The sequence below is a fragment of the Podarcis pityusensis genome, assembly GCF_964106645.2.
Source record: "Podarcis pityusensis genome assembly, chromosome: 1".
NCBI classification, from domain to species: Eukaryota; Metazoa; Chordata; class Lepidosauria; order Squamata; family Lacertidae; genus Podarcis; species Podarcis pityusensis.
In genome coordinates this window covers 58047403-58067994 of record NC_138028.1, presented here as the reverse complement: position 1 = coordinate 58067994, position 20592 = coordinate 58047403, and the positions used below count along the sequence as shown (strand labels likewise).

At 41.6% G+C, this 20592-nt stretch overlaps 1 protein-coding gene across 7 annotated transcripts in view; it reads left to right on the top strand.

Moving 5' to 3' along the window:
- Positions 1-20592, top strand: part of LOC308464749 (uncharacterized protein) — an 85045-nt gene that overhangs the window by 50906 nt on the left and 13547 nt on the right. For all 7 annotated transcript variants that reach the window (XM_080984326.1, XM_080984328.1, XM_080984323.1 and 4 more), the window contains one exon: positions 13285-13383. In XM_080984326.1, the coding sequence (XP_080840452.1) occupies positions 13285-13383 (99 nt within the window). The remainder of the gene's footprint in view (positions 1-13284; positions 13384-20592) is intronic.

The window sequence follows — 20592 nt, the reverse complement described above, 5'->3', positions numbered from 1 at the left end:
ATCTAGTGGATGAGTCATTATTACATTAAGTTAGCAGCATAATAAACATGATTTAATATAACTTGAGTCTCTGCTGATGGGGAGATAAGCAAAGCTGTCTGTACACTAAATCTGCCCACTTGTGGGAGAGGCATTGAACATTTTATTTCAGATGAGACACTGAAGAGCAGGAACAGGAAGCATAAGATATGTGCATTTCCTGGTCTCTCAGTGTAATTGTCACATCCAAAGCTGCTTATAACAGGCGTGTTTGGAAGATGGACTGGTTATTTTCTTATACAGGGCAACTACTGGTACCCTGCTCATCAATATCAACTCCAGAATCTTAAACAGAAGCGTATTTTCTTTGTTTATTTCCAAATACCTGATCTTCATGTTCTTTCAGCGTCCTGTGAATAAATGTACTGATTTGGTTAACTACTTTGCATTGAATTCTGCACTGGGCAATCGTGAAAAAAAATATCTTTGCCTAACATTCGCAACGTTCTTCGCTATTTCTGTGAAACTACTGTGGGACCATGTATTTTTTAAAGAGCAGGCTAGGGACACTGGATACCCATGCAAAGCAAGAATGAGGGCAATCAAGTTAGGGTAAGCTATGATAGCTAAAAATGGAATCTTCACATTCAGAGACAATGCAGACCTAATTATATGATAAACAAAAGGAACCAGCTGTTCCAGTTGTTATTTTTCTAAGCTCACTGTGAAGAGACAGAATTTTGGACTAGGTGGAACTTTGGTTTCATCTAACAAGAACTTGCTATGTATTTATGCCCTTCAGGACTTCTCTCTGGAAATCCTTCCTGTCCTTTTGTCAAATTCATTCATGTTCTGTGTGTGTGTGTGTGTGTGTGTGTGTGTGTGTGTAAAAATGTTGGTTACATGTGAATGTATGTAATTTAACCCCTACACCACTTTTCAGAGTGAAAAAATACACTAGACAGGATAAATTTATACCAGAGATGCTGCGGCAGATAATGGAGGAAGCTTAACTGTTTCTCTGTCTGCCTATTCTCTTTTCCAAATTGCTGTCTCTCCCCCAAGTGCTTTCTGCCCAGGGGATTTCAGAAACAGCAAACATTACAGTATTCAGGAACTCTGTGGAGTGAAAAGCCACTGGTGTATGTATGGGGCAGAATTTATCACACAGAAATAGTGGGTGGGGAAAGGATTAAGGAGCTCTGCTTTCTCCACTCTAACCTCCTCCCACTGTAAGCAGTTTTTCATTTAAAAGTGATGCCAGGGCTCAGTTACACTTCTGTTTGTAACTTGAAGTTATCCCTTCAAATAGCAGATATTGGGGCAGGGAGTAATAGTTGGGGGGAAACTTGTATTCCCCCCCCAGACAACAACAACAACAACCACTATTAGATGCTTCATTAATTGGAGTGGCACAACAGGAACAGTACATTTTTAAAACTAGCATTTTGTCAAATTTCACAAAGTGACACATTAGTGGCTGCAATGGGATGTGTGGCATAACACAAAATGATTTCCACATTTAAGAGAGTAGAAAAAGAAACAGGACTATAAATGGTGCGGACCTGCCCCCCCCCCATTAGCCCCTCATAATCACTGGGGGAAAGGCACCCCCATGCTGACTCACAAAGAGATGCTCCTTGCACGTCTCCTCTGTTCAGAATGAAAGGGAATATGGGTGTCCAGTCCTGGCATTCACTGAAAGGTGGGCATGTTTAAGGGCTGTGTGTTCAAAGCAGGGAAGGCTGAACCAAGGCAAACAGGAATTGAGGAGGAAGAGCAAACCACCTCTTGCACATTGTATATTTCTGAGGGGACATTTGCTGAGACCTTTTGCAGGCGCCACAGGAAGTACTGACAGACAAAATGGTGCCCATGGGCACCCCAATGATAGACCCTGCTTTAGTTCATAGCATAACGAGGAAGCAACTCATTGTTTCTGCTTCCCCAATTCACCTCTCGTGAGCTCTGTTTCTTGGTGTCGGCAGCACACACTGGCAGAAATACATCTTTCAGAGCTGTTCTCTGCTCTTCCTTGCTACTGTCCAATTAGAAGACTGCCAACAAGAAGACCATCACTCATCCAGCAGCTCCTGACAGAGCTGGACAACTGCAGAACATGAAGTGACCCCTTCTTTTGTATTATCCTCTAGCTCTGCACTAGCCAAAACGCAATTCTTTTTGCTGACGAAAAGTGTGTGAACTTGAGTGTGCGTGAATGTATGTGTCTTTTCGTTCCTGATAAGTACTGTCTTCCTTAAAAGGAACTTTGCGTTTGACTGACTTCCATGCACTTGTCAGCTTATGTGAATTACCGTATTTTTCGCTCTATAAGACGCACCAGACCACAAGACGCACCTAGTTTTTGGAGGAGGAAAACAAGAAAAAAAATATTCTGAATCTCGGAAGCCAGAACAGCAAGAGGGATCACTGCGCAGTGAAAGCAGCAATCCCTCTTGCTGTTCTGGCTTCTGGGATAGCTGTGCAGCCTGCATTCACTCCATAAGACGCACACACATTTCCCCTTACTTTTTAGGAGGGAAAAAGTGAGTCTTATAGAGCAAAAAATACGGTATTTATTTTCGCAAGTGGCAGGAACTCATGCAATGCCACAGTGGCAACGTATGGGAGCAGGCAAGAGACATTTGCTGGTTAAAATTATTAAATTTTAAATAAATTTGCATATTAGGAGCACCTTGGTACATGGGCTTTTTTTTAATGTATTGAAGGAAAGATACAGTGGCTGTGGCCCAATTCCAAGAGCAGTATTCAACTGAATAATTACACAAAGGATTACTGCTAGCAGAGCATGACTTCCCCCATCTCCTCCCTCCACCTGTTGCCCACACTACCTTGAAATCTGCTTTGAAAGCTTGGGAGAATGGACAGAGCAGCTTTGGGGGGCAAACAGTGGGGAGAGGGAGGGAGAACATTTGCCTTGTGCCACATTGAACCTAGACTTTATTTTGGAAGCATGGTAACCACTGGAGACACAAATCAAGATCCGAAACCATGCTGAAAAGGCAGCTGTTTTCAGCTGGCTTTATTTGTGTGAATATGGCCCAGGTTACATGAGAAGTAATTTGCATCTGGGGTGATATCCATATTTGGATCTCCAGTGACAAGGGATGAACTTTTCTGAAATTCTTGATATCTAGCTATCTCTGCAAGTGTTTTTCCCCCCTTCTAATCCCCATTTCACTCTTTAAAATTGATGAGAAGCGAGTCCCTCCCCCAGTTGCATTAAAAATACGAACAATTCTAACATATTATATGTATTACTATACATATGTAGCAATGCAAACAACTGCATAAAATATGTATATATTAATAAATATAAAATACAAATTTAGGTTGTAGAAATATAGTACAGTCATACCTTGGGTTACAGATGCTTCAGGTTGCGTTTTTTTGGGTTGCGGACCGCCGAAAACCGGAAGTACCGGAATGGGTTACTTCCAGGTTTCGGCGGTCGCGCATGTGCAGAAGCGCTAAATCATGCTTTGCGCATGCGCAGACGCACTGCTGCGGGTTGCAGACACTGCGGGTTGTGAACATGCATCCTGCATGGATCATGTTAGCAACCCAAGCATCCACTGTATAGCAAGAGGTTTGATACATTACACACACACATACATATATACATACATACATACATACATACGTGTGTGTGTGTGTGTGTGTTGGCTTGTAACTTTATATTCAATTTTGCATAAAAGTTGTTTTTTTAAACAAAGAAACTCTGCATTAGTGACTTAGAAGTACATGGGTACTCAATGGAAGAAGCAGTCTGATGTGAGCAAAGCTGTACCGGGTCAGAACCACAAAAATCCACATTGGATTCCCCTTTCATTCCTTCCAGTGAAAACAATGCCACTGGATAATGTAATTATTGGTTGCATTTATATCCCACCTTTTTTCCAAGGAGCTCAAGGTGGAGTACTTGGTTCTCCCTCTCCTCAATTAATCCCCATATATGGTTCATATTCCTAAAAGGAAAGCCACAGTGGTTACATTCTGCACTCTGACATCTCTGCAAAAAGACTAGGAAGGCTCCACGTGCAAGAGAGATCTTCCTGATTCCAGGGTGGCCTCAACAGGGATAGGCAAATATGTTAGTTTTGGCTTCTTTCAGTGTAGCATTTTCCCATTGAGTTCAGTTCTCCACGTTTCACATCAGTTTGCAATAAAAAAAGAAGTCATGAAAATTCATCACCATTTTAGTGTGAATTTCTGCAAACATGCCTAATATGCACATTTTTTCAAAGTAATTTCTCCTAAAATAATACACGTTTGAATGCTATTTGCATTAATATATGCCTCTTATGCACACTTTCTCTTAACATATGCATGCTTTTACACATTTCTTGGCATTGCAAACTTTAGAAAGGTGCAAAATTCAAAAGATGGCTGTGTTTTGATCCAGGTATTGAAAAGCGTGAATGAAGCTAGGCTCACCTTTAAGTGCGACCTCAGTTGAACTTCTTCCCTCAGTTTTAGACTGAACTTGTTCAGAAATGCTGTGGAAACATGGCTCCCAGATTGCGGGGAGAGAGGGGATATTCATCAGCTGAATTTATCCTGCTGTGTATTGCTTTACAATGCAGTCTCACAAAAAGTAAATGAAAATAGCATCCGCTCATGTGTGCCTTCTACCTGGCTTTGCTTGTTGCTTTGAGGAAAAGAGGGCTAAGAGCAGATCAGGCTAATTACAGTGGTTCCTTGGGTTACATACGCTTCAGGTTACAGACTCTGCTAACCTAGAAATATTACCTTGGGTTAAGAACTTTGCTCTGTTCTCAGGATGAGAACAGAAATTGTGCAGCGGCAGCAGGAGGCCCCCATTAGCTAAAGTGGTGCTTCAGGTTAAGAACAGTTTCAGGTTAAGAACGGACCTCCGGAACGAATTAAGTACTTAACCCGAGGTGCCACTGTATTAGATTATCCTTAGATAGTATGGAGCTAGGCTTTGTCCAGAGAAACGGCTGGACAATCTGGTTAAAGGAAAGAGAGAATGACAGCTCTATACATTAACTTTATCACAGAGTATAAAAATCACCAGGTAGCGCAAAAGAAATGCTGCTTTAATCTCTTGAAGAAGGAGAGAGGCATACTGCTTTGTCAGGTGCTACAGAAGGAGTGATAGTCTTGCCTGGGAGTCCTGCTACTGAGTGTTATGGGAACTCCATCTGGGCAGCATTAAACAACGATTCTGACTGGTGAAAAACACACTTCAGGCCTGCCCAAGCCGAATGCGGCTCACAAGAGGGGTCACAAGTGGGTCAGCTCATCACATGCTTTTACTGCCTGCCTGGGACTGCCAAATTGGAAAGAGGAGTGTCAAGTACCTGACAAACCACTTTATGGGGCTCGTGGGTTGTGTCTGGTTTGCTGGTTCTCACTGTGGGCAGGTCTGTCGTAGGTTAATGATGTGCCAGCACTTCTGGTGTTAAAGTTGACAGAGGAGTCTCAAGTGCTGATTCCTGTAAGTCCACAGCTGCATATTCATTTCATTATCTACTGTACTCTTCTGTACGGTTGCCACATTAACAAGTCAGCCATGGTTTAAATACCTGTCTGTCCATGAGGAATAGACTTGAATAATGGGGATCTTACAGGGCTGGAGTCTTGTTTGGGGGGTGTTGTTGTAGACGGAGTTGTTGCTGTGGTTTTTTGCATCGTTATTTTAGATCTTGTTGTGATTTATGTGGAAATGCACAAGTTTGCTTGTGTATTTTTTAATGTTTATTACTACTTTTGATATGCTGTTATGTATTTTTTAATGTTGTAAACCGCCTTGAGCATGATTTTAACTGTGGAAAGGCTGCATACAGATAAAATTATGTATGTATCTTTATTCAGACCATATTTTTCTCTGCCTCTCCCCTCTCCCTTGTCCTCCTCAACTCCTAGGTCCTGCTCTGAATAATTTTCCTTCTTATTTCAAGTTCGCCATGTGTTAGACTGACTCCAAGTCTAGCCTTTGGATTGGTTGGGAGCACCAAATAAACCGGGGTGGAGAAGCTGTGACCCTCCAGATATCGTTGGACTCCAACTCCCATCAGCCCCAGTCAGCATGGCCAATGGTCAGGGGCGATGGGAGTTGCTGTCCAACAATCTCTGCAAGGCCACATATTTCTATCCCTAGTATGAGCCCTTCCTTGCTGGTTTAGTCAAAGGCTGCATTCAGACAGAAGCTTATTCCATCTGCCTGATGTTTCCTTACCTGTTAATTTCCATATTTTATGTGATATTTCACATGACATAAAAGCCACGTCTGGGAATCTAGTGGAATCTAGCAAAAATCTAGTGCTCATTTCCATGTTGTTGTTGTCGTCAAAAATCTGTTTGCACTCCATTAGCTTAGGAAATCACAAGCATTTTGCATTGTAATTTTTCCTTAGTTTTTATGATCATATCCCTGAACTCATATAATGAAATCTGGGGCAGTATCCTGGTATACAGTTCTTTCCTGCCATTTAAAATTTAGCATGACAAGACAGTATATTGACTGAATAGCCAACATCCACACCTCTGGTTGATTAGGTACCTCCCAAACACCAGACTTTTGACAAGGAGCACCAAACATTCCCAATTGGTTCCATAGCTCCAGCACTCCAATGGGCTGCAACAGTTAACAGTTAACTGGTTCAGATTTTGTTGTTAGAGGACTTTTGCACATGCAGTCAACATGCAGGAGACCACAGTGTAAATATGCACCTCGATTAACCCCAAATAATAGAAATAAGCAACATACTACTTCCTTACAGAAAGAACATCTGCTATTAATTCATTTAAAATCAAGTTCTGTTACAATCAAGTCAGCTCCACCAAAGACTGGAATGCAGAAAGAAAATAAATTTACACTGGCTTTGCAGCAGTGCTGCTGAGAATAGAATTTGGCTCAAAAAGATTTAAAGATAAATTTCACTTGGAATTATTGAAGCCTCTACTTATAATAGGGAATGGATAGATATCTTTCTGTTAGATCGTTCTTCTTTCTGTCTTATTTAATCAAATCCTTGCACTGTAATCAGCTCTGATTCTAAGCCTCTATCTGCAAGGAGCAGAATAAGCTTAGAAAATAAAATGATTTAACATGTTGTTTCCTTCCCCATTTCTGTGCTGGTGTAATATATTTCACAATTTTTGTCACTCCTATTTCTACAAAGAGGTATGTGTGAAAGTTGTATGGTGTTCAGTGGCTATAAGGACTATTCTGTAAAATCATTACTGAGTGACAAAATGTTGACACATTTTCCCATCAAGGTTTATACTTTGGTTGTAGGGACATCACTTTCCCTAGGACACAGACCACGATGTACCTAGGGACGTGCAATTCTTCTTCTAGATAGCTTACCCAATGGTGTTGTGTCAGATCGCTAGACAGAATGTGGATTTGGGACAGTATATAATCAGTGACATCACTTCTGATTCAGCTTCCCACTGTCAGCACTATTTTTAAACAAACATATTATTCCTGCAATTTTCTTGATGGTAATAACATTGTGTTTCATCAACGTACAAAACCAGAACTAGAACCACTGTCTAGTCCTAGAAGAAGGGCAAAAGTCACTTCTGTTCCATCCCACGCTGACCTGCCATTTGGTGCAACTTTCCTTTCCTTGTTTGAAAGTTTAGCTCATAATCCAGGCAAAATTAAGAACCATAAAATCCAATTGAAATCAACTGGGCTTGAAGTTAAGGGCCTTTACATTCCTGTATAAATCGACTGCACATATGCTTGAGGGCTTCTTCCAGGCATCTGGTTGGCTACTGTGAGACTACATAAAGGACTACATAGGCCTTCAGGGCTTGACTTGTGTTTTTATTTACACACACACGCCTCTCTAAAGCATTAAACTAGCAATTCGTTTCCATCAAGCAACCACCATCATGCATATTGCCATCCTTCTTTTTCTTTCCATCCACTGCATATCCCCTTTTTTCCCTTTGCATCCTGCATAACACATTTCTCATGGCGGCCAAGGACTCCTAATGGTTCTGGGGATGGGAGCTGAGGGACTCTTATGTGACGTGCACCTTTATCTCAGCATCGCACTGCAATCACCACTTCATTCTCTCAGCAAAGATTATCAAACCAACAATCCCAAAGCACATCAGACCAATTGGGTGCACAATATAAAGGCAGTAGAAAAGGAATTCAGTTTGCCTCTTCAGGCCATATTCATCTTCCCTTTCCGGCTGAACGAATGAAAAAAAGATTATATATTTTTTTTCAGTTTACAAGTGTGCTACAATAATAGATTTCTCATGATCTTGCTGAGATTATACAAAGGAAATTGTTATGTAGACTGCAACACTTCCTCTTTTCGGAGTACAAAATTCTCTGATTTATGACCAATATGACTCATGAGGTAGAAGAAAGGATATCATGGTTCTTGTAAAATATTTGGCAAAATAACTATATTAACACCTACATGCCTTTAACTAGAGAAAGAATTATGTGTGTGTGCAGACTCTCACACACTGAGTAGGCCCTATGATTCCAGGAGCAAAAAACCTCCTTTTTTATTCTCCTTCCTTTAGCCGCAGTGTTGAAGCTAGTAGTGACATTAGCAAGGGACCCAGAAATCCAGAAAAGCATATAGGCTGCCTTCTGGAGACAGACACTTGAATGCAGTTTGAAAGAAGGATAATTGTTCCTAGCTCTTCTCACTTTTGCCTCTGATGAGCATGTTTTGTAGGGGGGGGGAGGGGTGTTGTATTTTCCACAAAACCTGTTTCATCAGATGTGACAGCGAGACAAAGGATATGCATGTGTAAATCATGGAAACTTAAGCCTTCCTTAAAACTCTTTCAAATCTCCTAAAAGTCACTGCCCTTCCCCAGACTTAAATACAGAAACAAGATGTAGACAATGTTCACCTTAGAAACAATCGATCTGCCAATGGCTAGTTGTCAAGATGGTTAAATGGAGTTTCCATGTTCAGTTGCAGTAGTCCTTTTTATATGATAATCTCATATGAAAAAAATGCACGTAGGTCATTTTGGAAGACTGCTACTGCTGTGCTCTATCTGCTTATGTTCATGGAGCCTCTGTATGATTCTTGCATGAAAAAGGCTAGTAAGGTAAAGGGACCCCTGACCATTAGGTCCAGTCGTGACCGACTCTGGGGTTGCAGCGCTCATCTCGCTTTATTGGCAGAGGGAGCCGGCGTACAGCTTCCGGGTCATGTGGCCAGCATGACTAAGCCGCTTCTGGCAAACCAGAGCAGTGCACGGAAACGGCATTTACCTTCCCGCCGGAGCGGTACCTATTTATCTACTTGCACTTTGACGTGCTTTCGAAGTGCTAGGTTGGCAGGAGCAGGGACCGAGCAACGGGAGCTCAACCTGTCGCAGGGATTTGAACCGCCGACCTTCTGATCGGCAAGTCCTAGGCTCTGTGGTTTAACCCACAGCACCACCCGCGTCCCAAAAAGGCTAGTAGACCACTGAATACTAGTGGCTGGGAAGCAGCAACAGGACACTTTGGCATCCAGTTGGCCACTGCAGCAATGAAGATGCTGGACTAGATGCTCCTTTGGACTGAAGTGGCAGAGCTCTTTTTAATGTCCTGATGCTCTGCTGTTTTCAGCAGACAGATACCTGCTGATGTCTACATATTTTCTGAGCAAATTATTTTCTTCCCCTTCCATTTCTTTCACTGCAAAAAATAATCCTGCCCCCTTCTTCTTTGATATGAGATGCCCACAGTATCTTCTAATGAGATGGAATTCCTATTCCCAGAAAAGCACTTTAAACAAATTAAGTGAATATCCTGTAACCACACCCTAGAGGAAATAAAACCCAAATCTGCAATTCATCAGTCTGCCTACTTAATAATCTTTGCATTCCGCAGCAAATCATACATTTTTGATAGGCAGCTGATTTCTTCTTCCACTAATGGACTTGGGCGCATTGCTAAGAGCAAAACAGGAATAGAGGCTTGTGTTTGAAAAAAGCAACTGGCCAGGCATCAGTCACCTCTGCTTGACTTCCTGTATGCCTGACTTCCTGTACCACCACCACCCTCCCCAACTGTAAGCAACACACTGATAGGCCGGCTTTTTTTTACAGATGGCTTCCTGTGATAGCTTTTCCTGGTCACCACAGCAAGCTGGAGAGATGAATGTGCCTTTTTTTTCTTTTCTCTAATACCCACCTGAAATTTGTCCTCCGAAAGCTGTGGTGGGCCTGTTGCATTTGCCGTACCCAAACACCTTAATGTAAATATATCCAGTTACCTTCGAGGAGATAAGCATTCACACTTTAAAACATGAATCTCTGCAGAAAGCTTTACCATGGCTATAGGGGTTTCTGGTTTGTGTTTGTTTTGACTTGGACCTGACCCACAGTCAAAAAAGTTTTATGTTGCATAGTGTTTTCTAGGACAATAGGCATGAGGCTTGTCATTGTGATGCTTGATTTATGAGGACAATGATAGATATGAAAAGAACCACAAGTTTAGTCACAAGGCTAACTTATTGGAACAGTTCCCTGTGCCCCTTTCCAGACAGGGATAGCCCAACGTCTGTTGTCTATGCTCTGGTAACCTCTAGGATAGATTACTGCAACATGTTATATATGGGGCTTCCTCCGAAGGCAATCCAGAAATTTCAGCTGGTGCAGAATTAAGCAGCCAGGTTGTTCATTGGGACAGTTTGAACACATAATACCAATCCTAGCCTGACTGTGCTGGCTGCCAGTTAGTTTCTTAAACAGCTCAGGGACTCTCTTTCCCCATATGAACCAACCCAGCCCCTGAAATCATCATGTGAGGCTCTGTTTTGCATGCCACCTCACTGAAAGGTCTGGAGGGTGGCAACACAAGAACTGGCCTTTTCTGTGGTGGCTCCCCGCTTGTGGAATGCTGTCCCCAGGGAGGCTTGCCTGGCACCTTCATTACATATCTTTTAGGTGCCAGGCAGAAACATTCCTTTTCAGCAAGGTCTTGAGCTGATTAAAGGTAGGCTTTTAAATGTGCTTTTCTGGGTGGGTGGAGGTTTTTTTGGTGTTCAACAACTTTGCAGGTGTCAGGAACTTTACTTTTTGAAATATGACACCCTTAGCATGTTAGTATATTATGTATTGTGTGTTTTTAAATACAGTAAAGTGTATGCAATACTGGATAAAAATTTAGTAAATAGTCAGAATCCCATTGTCTGTAACTGTGAAAAGTGCTTCCGGAGTAGGGGAGTTAATACAAACGTTTTATAAATGCAGAGCTGATCAGTACAAAGGGGGTCCTTTGGGAGTGAATAGATTAGAACTTTTGCCTAAATTTCAGATTTCAATCTCAACTGTTAGTTAAAACAGGGAATGAGGTGCACTTGTGCAATGGGACTCCCCCACCCCACCCCGCAACCCCTAAACCTGTTCTGGGATTTGACATCTCCAGTTAAAATAATTGCAGAACAGATTTCTCAGACCCCAGAGAACTAGACATTCCCTGGCAAGATGGATCAGTTGACTTAGAAGATGGTAGGTTCATATGTTCTGCAAAATGCAGATCTGTACCTCTGCTCTTTGCATACAGCAATTGGAAGTCACACTTGCACAGGAAATAAAATATCACAATCTGATTGACACTGACATGGAGTAACCCCTGCACAGTTAATTTGCCTTTTTTTTCCTCCTGGAAAAAAACACCTTGCCTTATTAAACTTAGCAATAGCAGGCAGTTTGCCCAGGCATGACTCTTGGATAATGAGGAAGATTTTCTAATGTATATCCCATCAGTGCCAATATTTACCTCCCTACCTAGCTTTAATAAGCTCTGAGAGTTCTGAAATCTCATACGGATAGGTTTAAGGTGAAATTTGCTTCACTCGTTTATTCAGATTAGTTCATATGTTCCGATTAAGGCTCTACTGGGGGACATAGTATGTGAGGACATTCTTCAAGCAGTCCTTCTGCCACAGATCCCAGCATTGTAGAGTTAAGGTGGAGTAAATGAATATTTCAGAGCTCTCTGTAAAGTTGTTTGTTCCCTTGTAGATCCAGGACCAAACAGTAGGGTGAAGATCGATGTAAAGGTTTTCCCTGTTCCTGCACATGGTATTTTCAACATTGTGCAACTTGAGTTGGGAGAAATCCAGTTATGGAGAGTCTGTAGTGTGTGTGAGATCAGCAGTTCACCTCCTCTGGCCAAAAACATGGTGCAGTTCTGCAACTTTTAAATACTGTAAATGTTAGCCGCCTCCCCCTCATTTCTCTTCTATCTCCCTCTGTCTCTTTTTGCCTGTCTCACAAGGCAAGGCTATGCATTGATTCAGCATTTTAGCTCCTACTATTTTATGTTTGTTGTGGAGGTCCTGACCCTGAGGTAAACACCTGAGGTAAACACAAACCAAGGGTGAAGGACCTGCTGTGGAAGTTCTCCAAACACTACATGTCTTCACAAAGTCTCAGGAAAGCACAAATAATTCAGGAGATTCAATTCTTCTCTCGTATCCGGCATACACAGATAAACGTACTGTACATATAAATTCCAATTATTTGTTAATGTTGAGGAAGAGAAAGGCTCAGTGCCACTGCCTAGCCTAAAAAGATGTGGCAGTAAATGTAGTCCTGTAGGAGTAGAAGACAATCAGTAGCTAGTGGGAAGAGAGGTGCACATCTGTCTCCCTCATTATTAAGATTGACAAGGCATTTTAAAGCATTCCTTTTATTCAGGCATTTGACGGCTGGAAGTTGCTGCTCCTTGCAGTTATTATTAGTTGTGAAATTCTTAGCCTTGAAATTATTAGCTGTGAGGATATGTTTAGCAATAGTTCTTTTATTTTATTTTTTAATTGTATTAACTTTTCATGTTTGCTGCCCTGGGGAGGAAGGGTGGGATATCCAATTAATTCTTCATCATCATGGCTTACGTTTGAGATGATTCACTGCTATAGCTGGACACTGCTGTAGCCAAGACTCCTCCTGACAGTCCTGTGGGTCAAGGTGTGAATGCCTGATATTTAGTTAGCTTTAAAACTCACCCAGGGGCTCAGGATGAGTAATAACAATTTAACCCAAATCCAGGTGTTTCTGCTCTCAGTGTGTGGACAATGGTCACTGTTGGGTCCTGATCCACAGTTGCAGTATGAGACGGAGCAGTGTTTCCTGAACATTTTAAAAGCAGTGTTCTCACAATACATGTCCTTTTTTGTTTCTTGCTTTTTTATGCTGCTCTTTTACGGGTATGCATTCAGATAGCCTACTACTGGCCCAGATAGGCTTTCTGCATCATCATGACCACAAGCTAGTATTTATCTGCACATCTCAAACTTACTTGATGCTTTTCCATTTCTCTAGGGCTGTGTCTACAAAGCTGAAGCAGAAGGCGATGGTAAAAAATGTACAGACTTCCCCTAAGTTTATGGTTGGAGGAAAGACCCTCATATTGGCCGAAAGGTAAGCACTATCAAACTGAGGAAAAACCAGACTAAGCGTCAACACATCTTTATAAATACGGTAATGTTACAGTACCTAGAGACAGTTTACAAACCAATGAATTGGGTAGAATTACTAGGAATATTTGGAAGAGACCTGGATACTTTTCTTGAGGAGCTGTTGAGTTCTCTCCATGTGCCTCATTTTCATTGGGCTATGGTGTTAGCAGATTTTCTTTTCTTTTTCTCTCCCCCCCCCCCCCTGTAATGCTTTTATTGATTTTCTTACATGGTAAAAATTATACACTCCAACTGAGATACAGAAAATAAAAAAAAAAAATTACCAAATGATCCTTAAATTCCAAAAAAAGGAAAAATAAAAAATAACTTAATTTTACAATTACTTTAATTAATTAATTAATTAAATTCTCCATATGACTTCCAACCTCCTCATTAAGGGTTCATCTCCCCTCCCCCTTTTATTATCACTGCTTCAATGTTCCTTATCTCCCTTTCTTTGTTTAATCTGTTTCATGTATTCTTTATCTAACTTACATATTGCAGAGTTTAGTCAAAGCATGTCAGGGTTTTTACTTGTGACAATGTTTAATTAAATATTCTTTATAAATTCCCCATTCTTTTTTATACCTTTGGGTTGGCTGTCTTCTAATGATCTCTGTCATTTTTGCTAGTTCAATATATTCAAACAATTTCTCCTGCCATTCCTCTTTCGATGGTATCATTTCACCTTTCCTTTTTTTGGTGACCAGTATTCTTGCTGCTGTTGCAGCTTATAAAAACATTCTTCTTTTTTCCTTAGGAATCTCTGGTGTTAGCAGATTTTCGTTCTTCCTTTGCTTCCCCTCAGTTGCTTAAAGGTTGTCTAGGTTTGTGGCCTAGAAATCCCTAAAGCCAGTTATTACTCTCCTAGCAGACAGCAATGAGGACAACATTGTGTGAGCATGTGTTAGTTTACTTGGCTGGTGATGCCACAGGGTCATTCAGCCATCACCATGTATCGATTGGTACATTCATGCTAATGCAGAGCCTTCATTTGTGCACAGTGCTGTGATTAGTTGGCAGCAAGTGAGTTCCCAGAAACACCATGAACATGCCTAGCAATGCTGGCTTTTGTTTTTGCAGCTGCTGTTGTGTGGTTGCTTGTGCTCCTGGCTGAACATAGGATCATGATTCCTTTTTCGCTAGCATTGATCCTGATGTCGCGGGTTCCCAGGATAGCCCTTCAAACCAGAACCCATAAAATTATGGGCAACATTTTTTTAAAAAAATTATTCTCTAATGTTAAGCTTCATAGTGATCGTGAAGTGAAAGTAAGTTTGAGCGGCAATGTTATTTCAATACTAAAATAGCGGCAGGTTGAAAAGCCATGAAAGAATAGCAACCAACATTTTTGGCAGGATGCCGAAAGTCCAAAACAGTGTCCGAAAAAGTAGAGACTCAGTGAGTACTACTGTATTTTATTATATATTTTCCCCTCCAGCAGCCCTCTGAGGTGGGCTATGTTGAGAGAGTGATTGGCCCAAAGTTCCCAATGGCTCTTCAAGGGCAAGAGGTAATTTGAACGTAAGTCTTTATGATCTAAAACTCTAACAAGCCCACCACATTGTCCTTGAACTCTGTTTGAAATTCTGTATCTCCCTGTGCCATGGAATGAGCACTAAACAGCACTGTAGAGGAGCAGCAGGCCGGAGTAACAGCCAGATGCCATGCCTAGTCAGTTTCACAGACCCTGTCCAGGAATGCCACAGTTTCCCAGCTATCTTTTATACTTGGAGCACCAATGACTTAGATTGGCTCCCGTGCATAAAAGTGTCTTATCATCTCTACTGATCTCGGTACAGTGGTACCTTGGGTTACATACGCTTCAGGTTACATACGCTTCAGGTTACAGACTCCGCTAACCCAGAAATAGTGCTTCAGGTTAAGAACTTTGCTTCAGGATAAGAACAGAAATTGTGCTCCGGCGGTGTGGCAGCAGCAGGAGGCCCCATTAGCTAAAGTGGTGCTTCAGGTTAAGAACAGTTTCAGGTTAAGTACGGACCTCTGGAACGAATTAAGTACTTAACCTGAGGTACCACTGTATTGCCCTTTTCACAACCCGTGGGAGCCATTTGTTCCTATTGATTTCATGATGCCTTCAGTATCTCAAAAGACGGTCCATATATGAGCACTAAGATCCCAAGTATTTTCATACATCAGACATGCTGAGATTTATGGAAAGAAAGATGTGCTAGGCAAAGGAAGAGAAGCTGGGTTGTTGGAGAATCCATCGGTTAAACAATTGAGCATCTGTTTTGCATGCAAACAGTCCCAGGTTCCCAGCATCTGCAGGTAGGGCTGGGAGAGAACCCTGCCCCAAACCCTGGAGAATTGCTGCCACTCAGTGCAGACAGCACTTAGTATAAGACAGCTTCCTCTGACCCTGTGTGCTTTTTTAAATTACTGCATTATCCGAAATACAAAAAATAATATATTTTTTTTAAAAAATGCTGAGATTCGCTGCTTTGTTTCAAACTATTCAAACGGCAGTCTCTTAAACTATATGCATATACTCAACACTACTGTTTGCTTAATATTCACTACCATATTTCCATGTCATCATATCCATTGTTCTCCAGACTAATTTATTTTCCAGCTTACTTGGTGAACTAGTAGCTAGCCCCAAATCAAGGACTTACAGTATCTGGATTTCCCATTACTTCTGAGCTATTTTCTATTCATCAGCAAATGAAGCCAGTTTTGAAATTAAATCTCTATTCATTCTCAGGGTCAATTTTTTTCTCATTCAAAAACTTTACAAAATTAATAATGGATCCTGCCTTTTCACATTTTTATGTCTCTATTTCCTTTTTGTTCTTTTTCTTAAAAGTTTTCTGTCTCATTTTTATATGGTTTTCACTTCCACTCTCATAATGTGCTGATACAATCATATGAGAAGGAGATTTCACGAGTTTCTAGATTGTCTCAAATCCTCCAGTAAGATTTAGTAAATCTCTTAAGTGCACTGTATATAACATACAGCATATTAAAGTGGCTTAAAAGACAGAGTAGGTGGGGGGGTGACCTAGGATTACATGTTAGAGTATATACATATGGGGACATATATGGGGATATAACATTAAATCATGGTTTGATGTTTCATGAGGAAATCTTCTGTTCAAATAAGCTCATCACCTTTTGATGGTTCTCGTTCACTTCCTTGCTTCTTTGTTCAAGACAAACCATAGCCTGTCATTACACCTGAACTGGTTTGTTCTCATCCTCTAGAATTATTGACAACTGTGTGAATTGTCACATGCTTATATTGGGCAGAATCCCAACTGAGATGACAAATTTGAAGAGTTTGAATTCTGGGCTATACCTTTCCAGATCTGGGGCAAGAGGGGATATTTTTCATTGATACGTCATTGGAGAACATTTAGAATGTAGTTACTATCATTTCAGGATTAGAACTTCCAGAGAGGTCAGTGGGTTTTTACTGTCACGGCATGAACAACAAAGAGACTTATAGTATCTTGTCTTCACAGATTTATTGTAGTACAAGCTTTCATAGACTAGAACCAACTTCAACAGATACTAAAGTTTACACTGCAATAAATTTGCTAGTCTTTAAGGTGTCACAAGAGATTTTATTATTTCAGGGATAGGAGAATGCGACCTTTCTCCCTCTTCTTCTACTTGCTTTTTTTTTAACTAAGAGGAACATAAGCAGGGCTTATCATGTCTAGCAGAGTAACTCCTAGTGACCAACCAGATCCTTCTGGGAAGTCTAGAAGCAGGACTTGAAGGCCATGACCCTTTTGCTGTTGTTCCTCAATGACTGATGCTTAGCAGCACAACACCCCAGTCCTGAATATACTCCATAGCTATCTATCCTGTTCTGGTCCCAACAAAGAGCCCATGGGAGGGGGCAAGGCAACAAGGCCAACTGATTGTCATAGCACAATGGGGAGCTTCTAGTGAGGCACTTGCTCCAACAAGGACTGCAGGGGAACTGAGACCTTTTGAGCTTCTGCCTCCAATCCACCTCTCCTATATGCTGCCCCCTTTATTGGAGAACTACAAGCTTTTAAAAGGTCAACACTCTAGCCTGAATATGAGTTCTTGTTGTGCTGTTGGACTGATAAGAAAGTGTGGGAGCCACTTTCATACCATCCAACATGTCCAGGCCAAAATCTTCCGAGCCAGGCTCACAGGCGAGTCATGTGACCTGTGGGAGATTGTGGCCCCCGAAATAAACACTTTTGGGGGGGCTGTGCTCTCACATGAGATCATGGTCCCTCAAAAAGCACTTTTCTGGGGTGAGATTGTAGCCCGAGATCATCATGTCCAAACTGGCCACCATGCTGTTGCACAAAAAGAAAAGGGATGTCCTGGTTTTCCTAGGACAGTTGCAGGGGACGCACTTGGTTCCTTAGACCTTGGAGAAAACACTGCAGGATTCACTTCAATGGGCTCCTGCCTGCCAGGCTCATGTTCCATGGATCCTGATTTCGAGCATCAAGGTCAGAGCCAGGAACCTGGTCCAGCTCCTCAGTAAGTGCCACTGTGGCTTCTGACACAAAATCCTGATGACTGCCAGATTATGACACTATTATGTCCAGCAGCCATTGATAGCTGTATCTTCTTTGAATGGGTAGGAGTGCTTATTTCCAGCTATGGTTTGCCAGCTATGGTTCCCCTTTGACAGAGATAACGTGGCCAATGTACTCTATGGTCTGGTGACCTCCAGACTGAAGCCAATTTAGAAACCTCAACAGATCAAAAATGCAATGGCCAAATTACTGACTGGGTTAACTCAAATACAGTGGTACCTCAGGTTACATACGCTTCAGGTTACATACGCTTCAGCTTACAGACTCCGCTAACCCAGAAATAATGCTTCAGGTTAAGAACTTTGCTTCAGGATGAGAACAGAAATCGTGCTCCGGCGGTGTGGCGGCAGCAGGAGGCCCCATTAGCTAAAGTGGTGCTTCAGGTTAAGAATAGTTTCAGGTTAAGAACGGACCTCCGGAACGAATTAAGTACTTAACCTGAGGTACCACTGTACACCCTGTTTTAAAACAGCTGCACTGGTTGGCAGTTCATTTCCAGGCCCGATTCAGGGTGCTCAGTAACTTTACCGTTTAAAATCTTGAACGACTTAGGCCACTAATATCTAGAAGCTGTGCTCCATCTCTATTGACCTTCTTAGATGTTGAGATCTGCAGAGGGGCCTCTCTTGGTAGTTCTGACATCCTCAGAAGTGTGAGGAAAGGCAGCCTGGAGGGGGGGTTTATATCTGTGGAACTCTCTGCCCACAGCAGTGCTTCTGCCATCTTTGCTGTACAGCTTTCACAAAACTCTGAGGACGCTCCTCTTGGCCCTTCCCTTTGACGGTTGGGGTATACTGTTTTGGGAGACCCACCTCTTTTCCTGAATGTGTCCTCTTCTGTTCCATTTGGGAAGTTTTTATTTGTTTTCATAATTGCAATGGTTTTATCTTTTTATTTAATAATTGCACTCTGTTGTTGTAATCTGCCCTGGGACCCTGTCATGAAGGGCGGGCAGGAAACCTAAAAAATAAATATAACCCCCTTTTGAAGTCGTCTGTGTTGTTGATCATCATCACATCCTGCAGCAAACTTCTAAAAATATTTGGAGGTTTAAACTGCATATGCAGCTCATTTAGCAATGCAGTTTGTTGCTCTGTGTGCAGGCTAATGTTTCCATTGTGGCAACATATGTGCTTTTGCATCCTATTAGTGCTTTGTGCCAAATAGCCTGTTCCGGGACATCAAACTTTAATTTAAACAGCAGAGAATCAATAAGCTGAGCAAATTGCCTATGGAAACCTATGAATCCAGTGCTTTTATGGACAATTCAAAGGGCACCTTTATTTGCCCTAATGTGTAGCCTATACTCATCATTGGCTTTGTTTTGGTGAACATAGCAAGAAAACCTGGTTAGAGAATTTTGGTTGGCCCCACCAAACAGCTATATCTCATGTTTTTGGGGAGAAACAATGGCTTTGAAACCAATATGTTTGCAGTGTAGATACAGTCGTGCCTCGCAAGACGAAATTAATTCGTTCCGCGAGTTTTGTCGTCTTGCGATTTTTTTCGTCTTGCGAAGCACGGTGTCGGGAAAGTTTTGGAAAAGCTTCAAAAATCACCAAAGTCTTTAAAAACCTCAAAAAAGGCTACCACACCGCATTCTATGAGTTGCTCCTTGAAGTCAAGTCGCAACTGTATTAACGGTGTTAAGAAAAAGGAAACAAACTTGCAAGACGTTTCCGTCTTGCGAAGCAAGCCCATAGGGAAAATCATCTTGCGAAGCAGCTCAAAAAACGAAAAACCCTTTCGTCTAGCGAGTTTTTCGTCTTGTGAGGCATTCGTCTTGCGGGGCACCACTGTATGCCCTGAAAAAGACAGAGAGTGCTTTCTCTGAATCCTGTGTAACTGGTCGAGTGAATACTTTCTCATTTCTTCCCTGTTTTCGCATTTGTCTCCACAGCTATATTCCGAGTACATTAACATCATTATAAGTGTCATTTCACCAATAGTTATTATTGCAAAGTTTTGGCATATGAGAAGTGCCAAAAGAGAATTTCAGCATTCATCTTATAGAGAAAAATCTTGTAAATATGTGCTTTGCATCTGCTCAATATTTAACTGTCTTGAATAGGTACCTTTAAGGTAATGCTCAAATAGTGTTTTACTCTGTCTCATCCCTGTCTAAGAGCATCTCAGTATAAGGAAACAACCCAGGATAATTTTGCCTGCAATTCTGGTCATGTGGGATGAATTTCCATTGAATTCAATGAAGCATAATTCTAAGTAGACAGGTACAGAATGGCTTTGATCCAAGAAACTTACATATATAGAGGCAGAATATATAAGGTAGTAGGGAACTGCAAGAGTGCTGTGCATACCAGTCGAGGCAGGACAATGAGTCAAGATGAGGCAATGTAGCATATTAAGAATGAGAGGAAATGAGAAATCAGTAACCACTCTAAGAATTTATAGGGGTCAGTAAGTTTATTTGGCCAAAAGCTGTATGTTAAGTATCTAGCTGATGTGGTAGGCCAAGTCTTTTCCCAGAAAAGTGCCCAAACGGTTATCTTCTATCTTATTTTGATTTATTGATTACATTTATTTCCCAAGGAGCTCAAGGTGGCATACGTGCTTCTCTCTATCCCCATTTTGTCCTCAGAACAACCCTGTGAAGT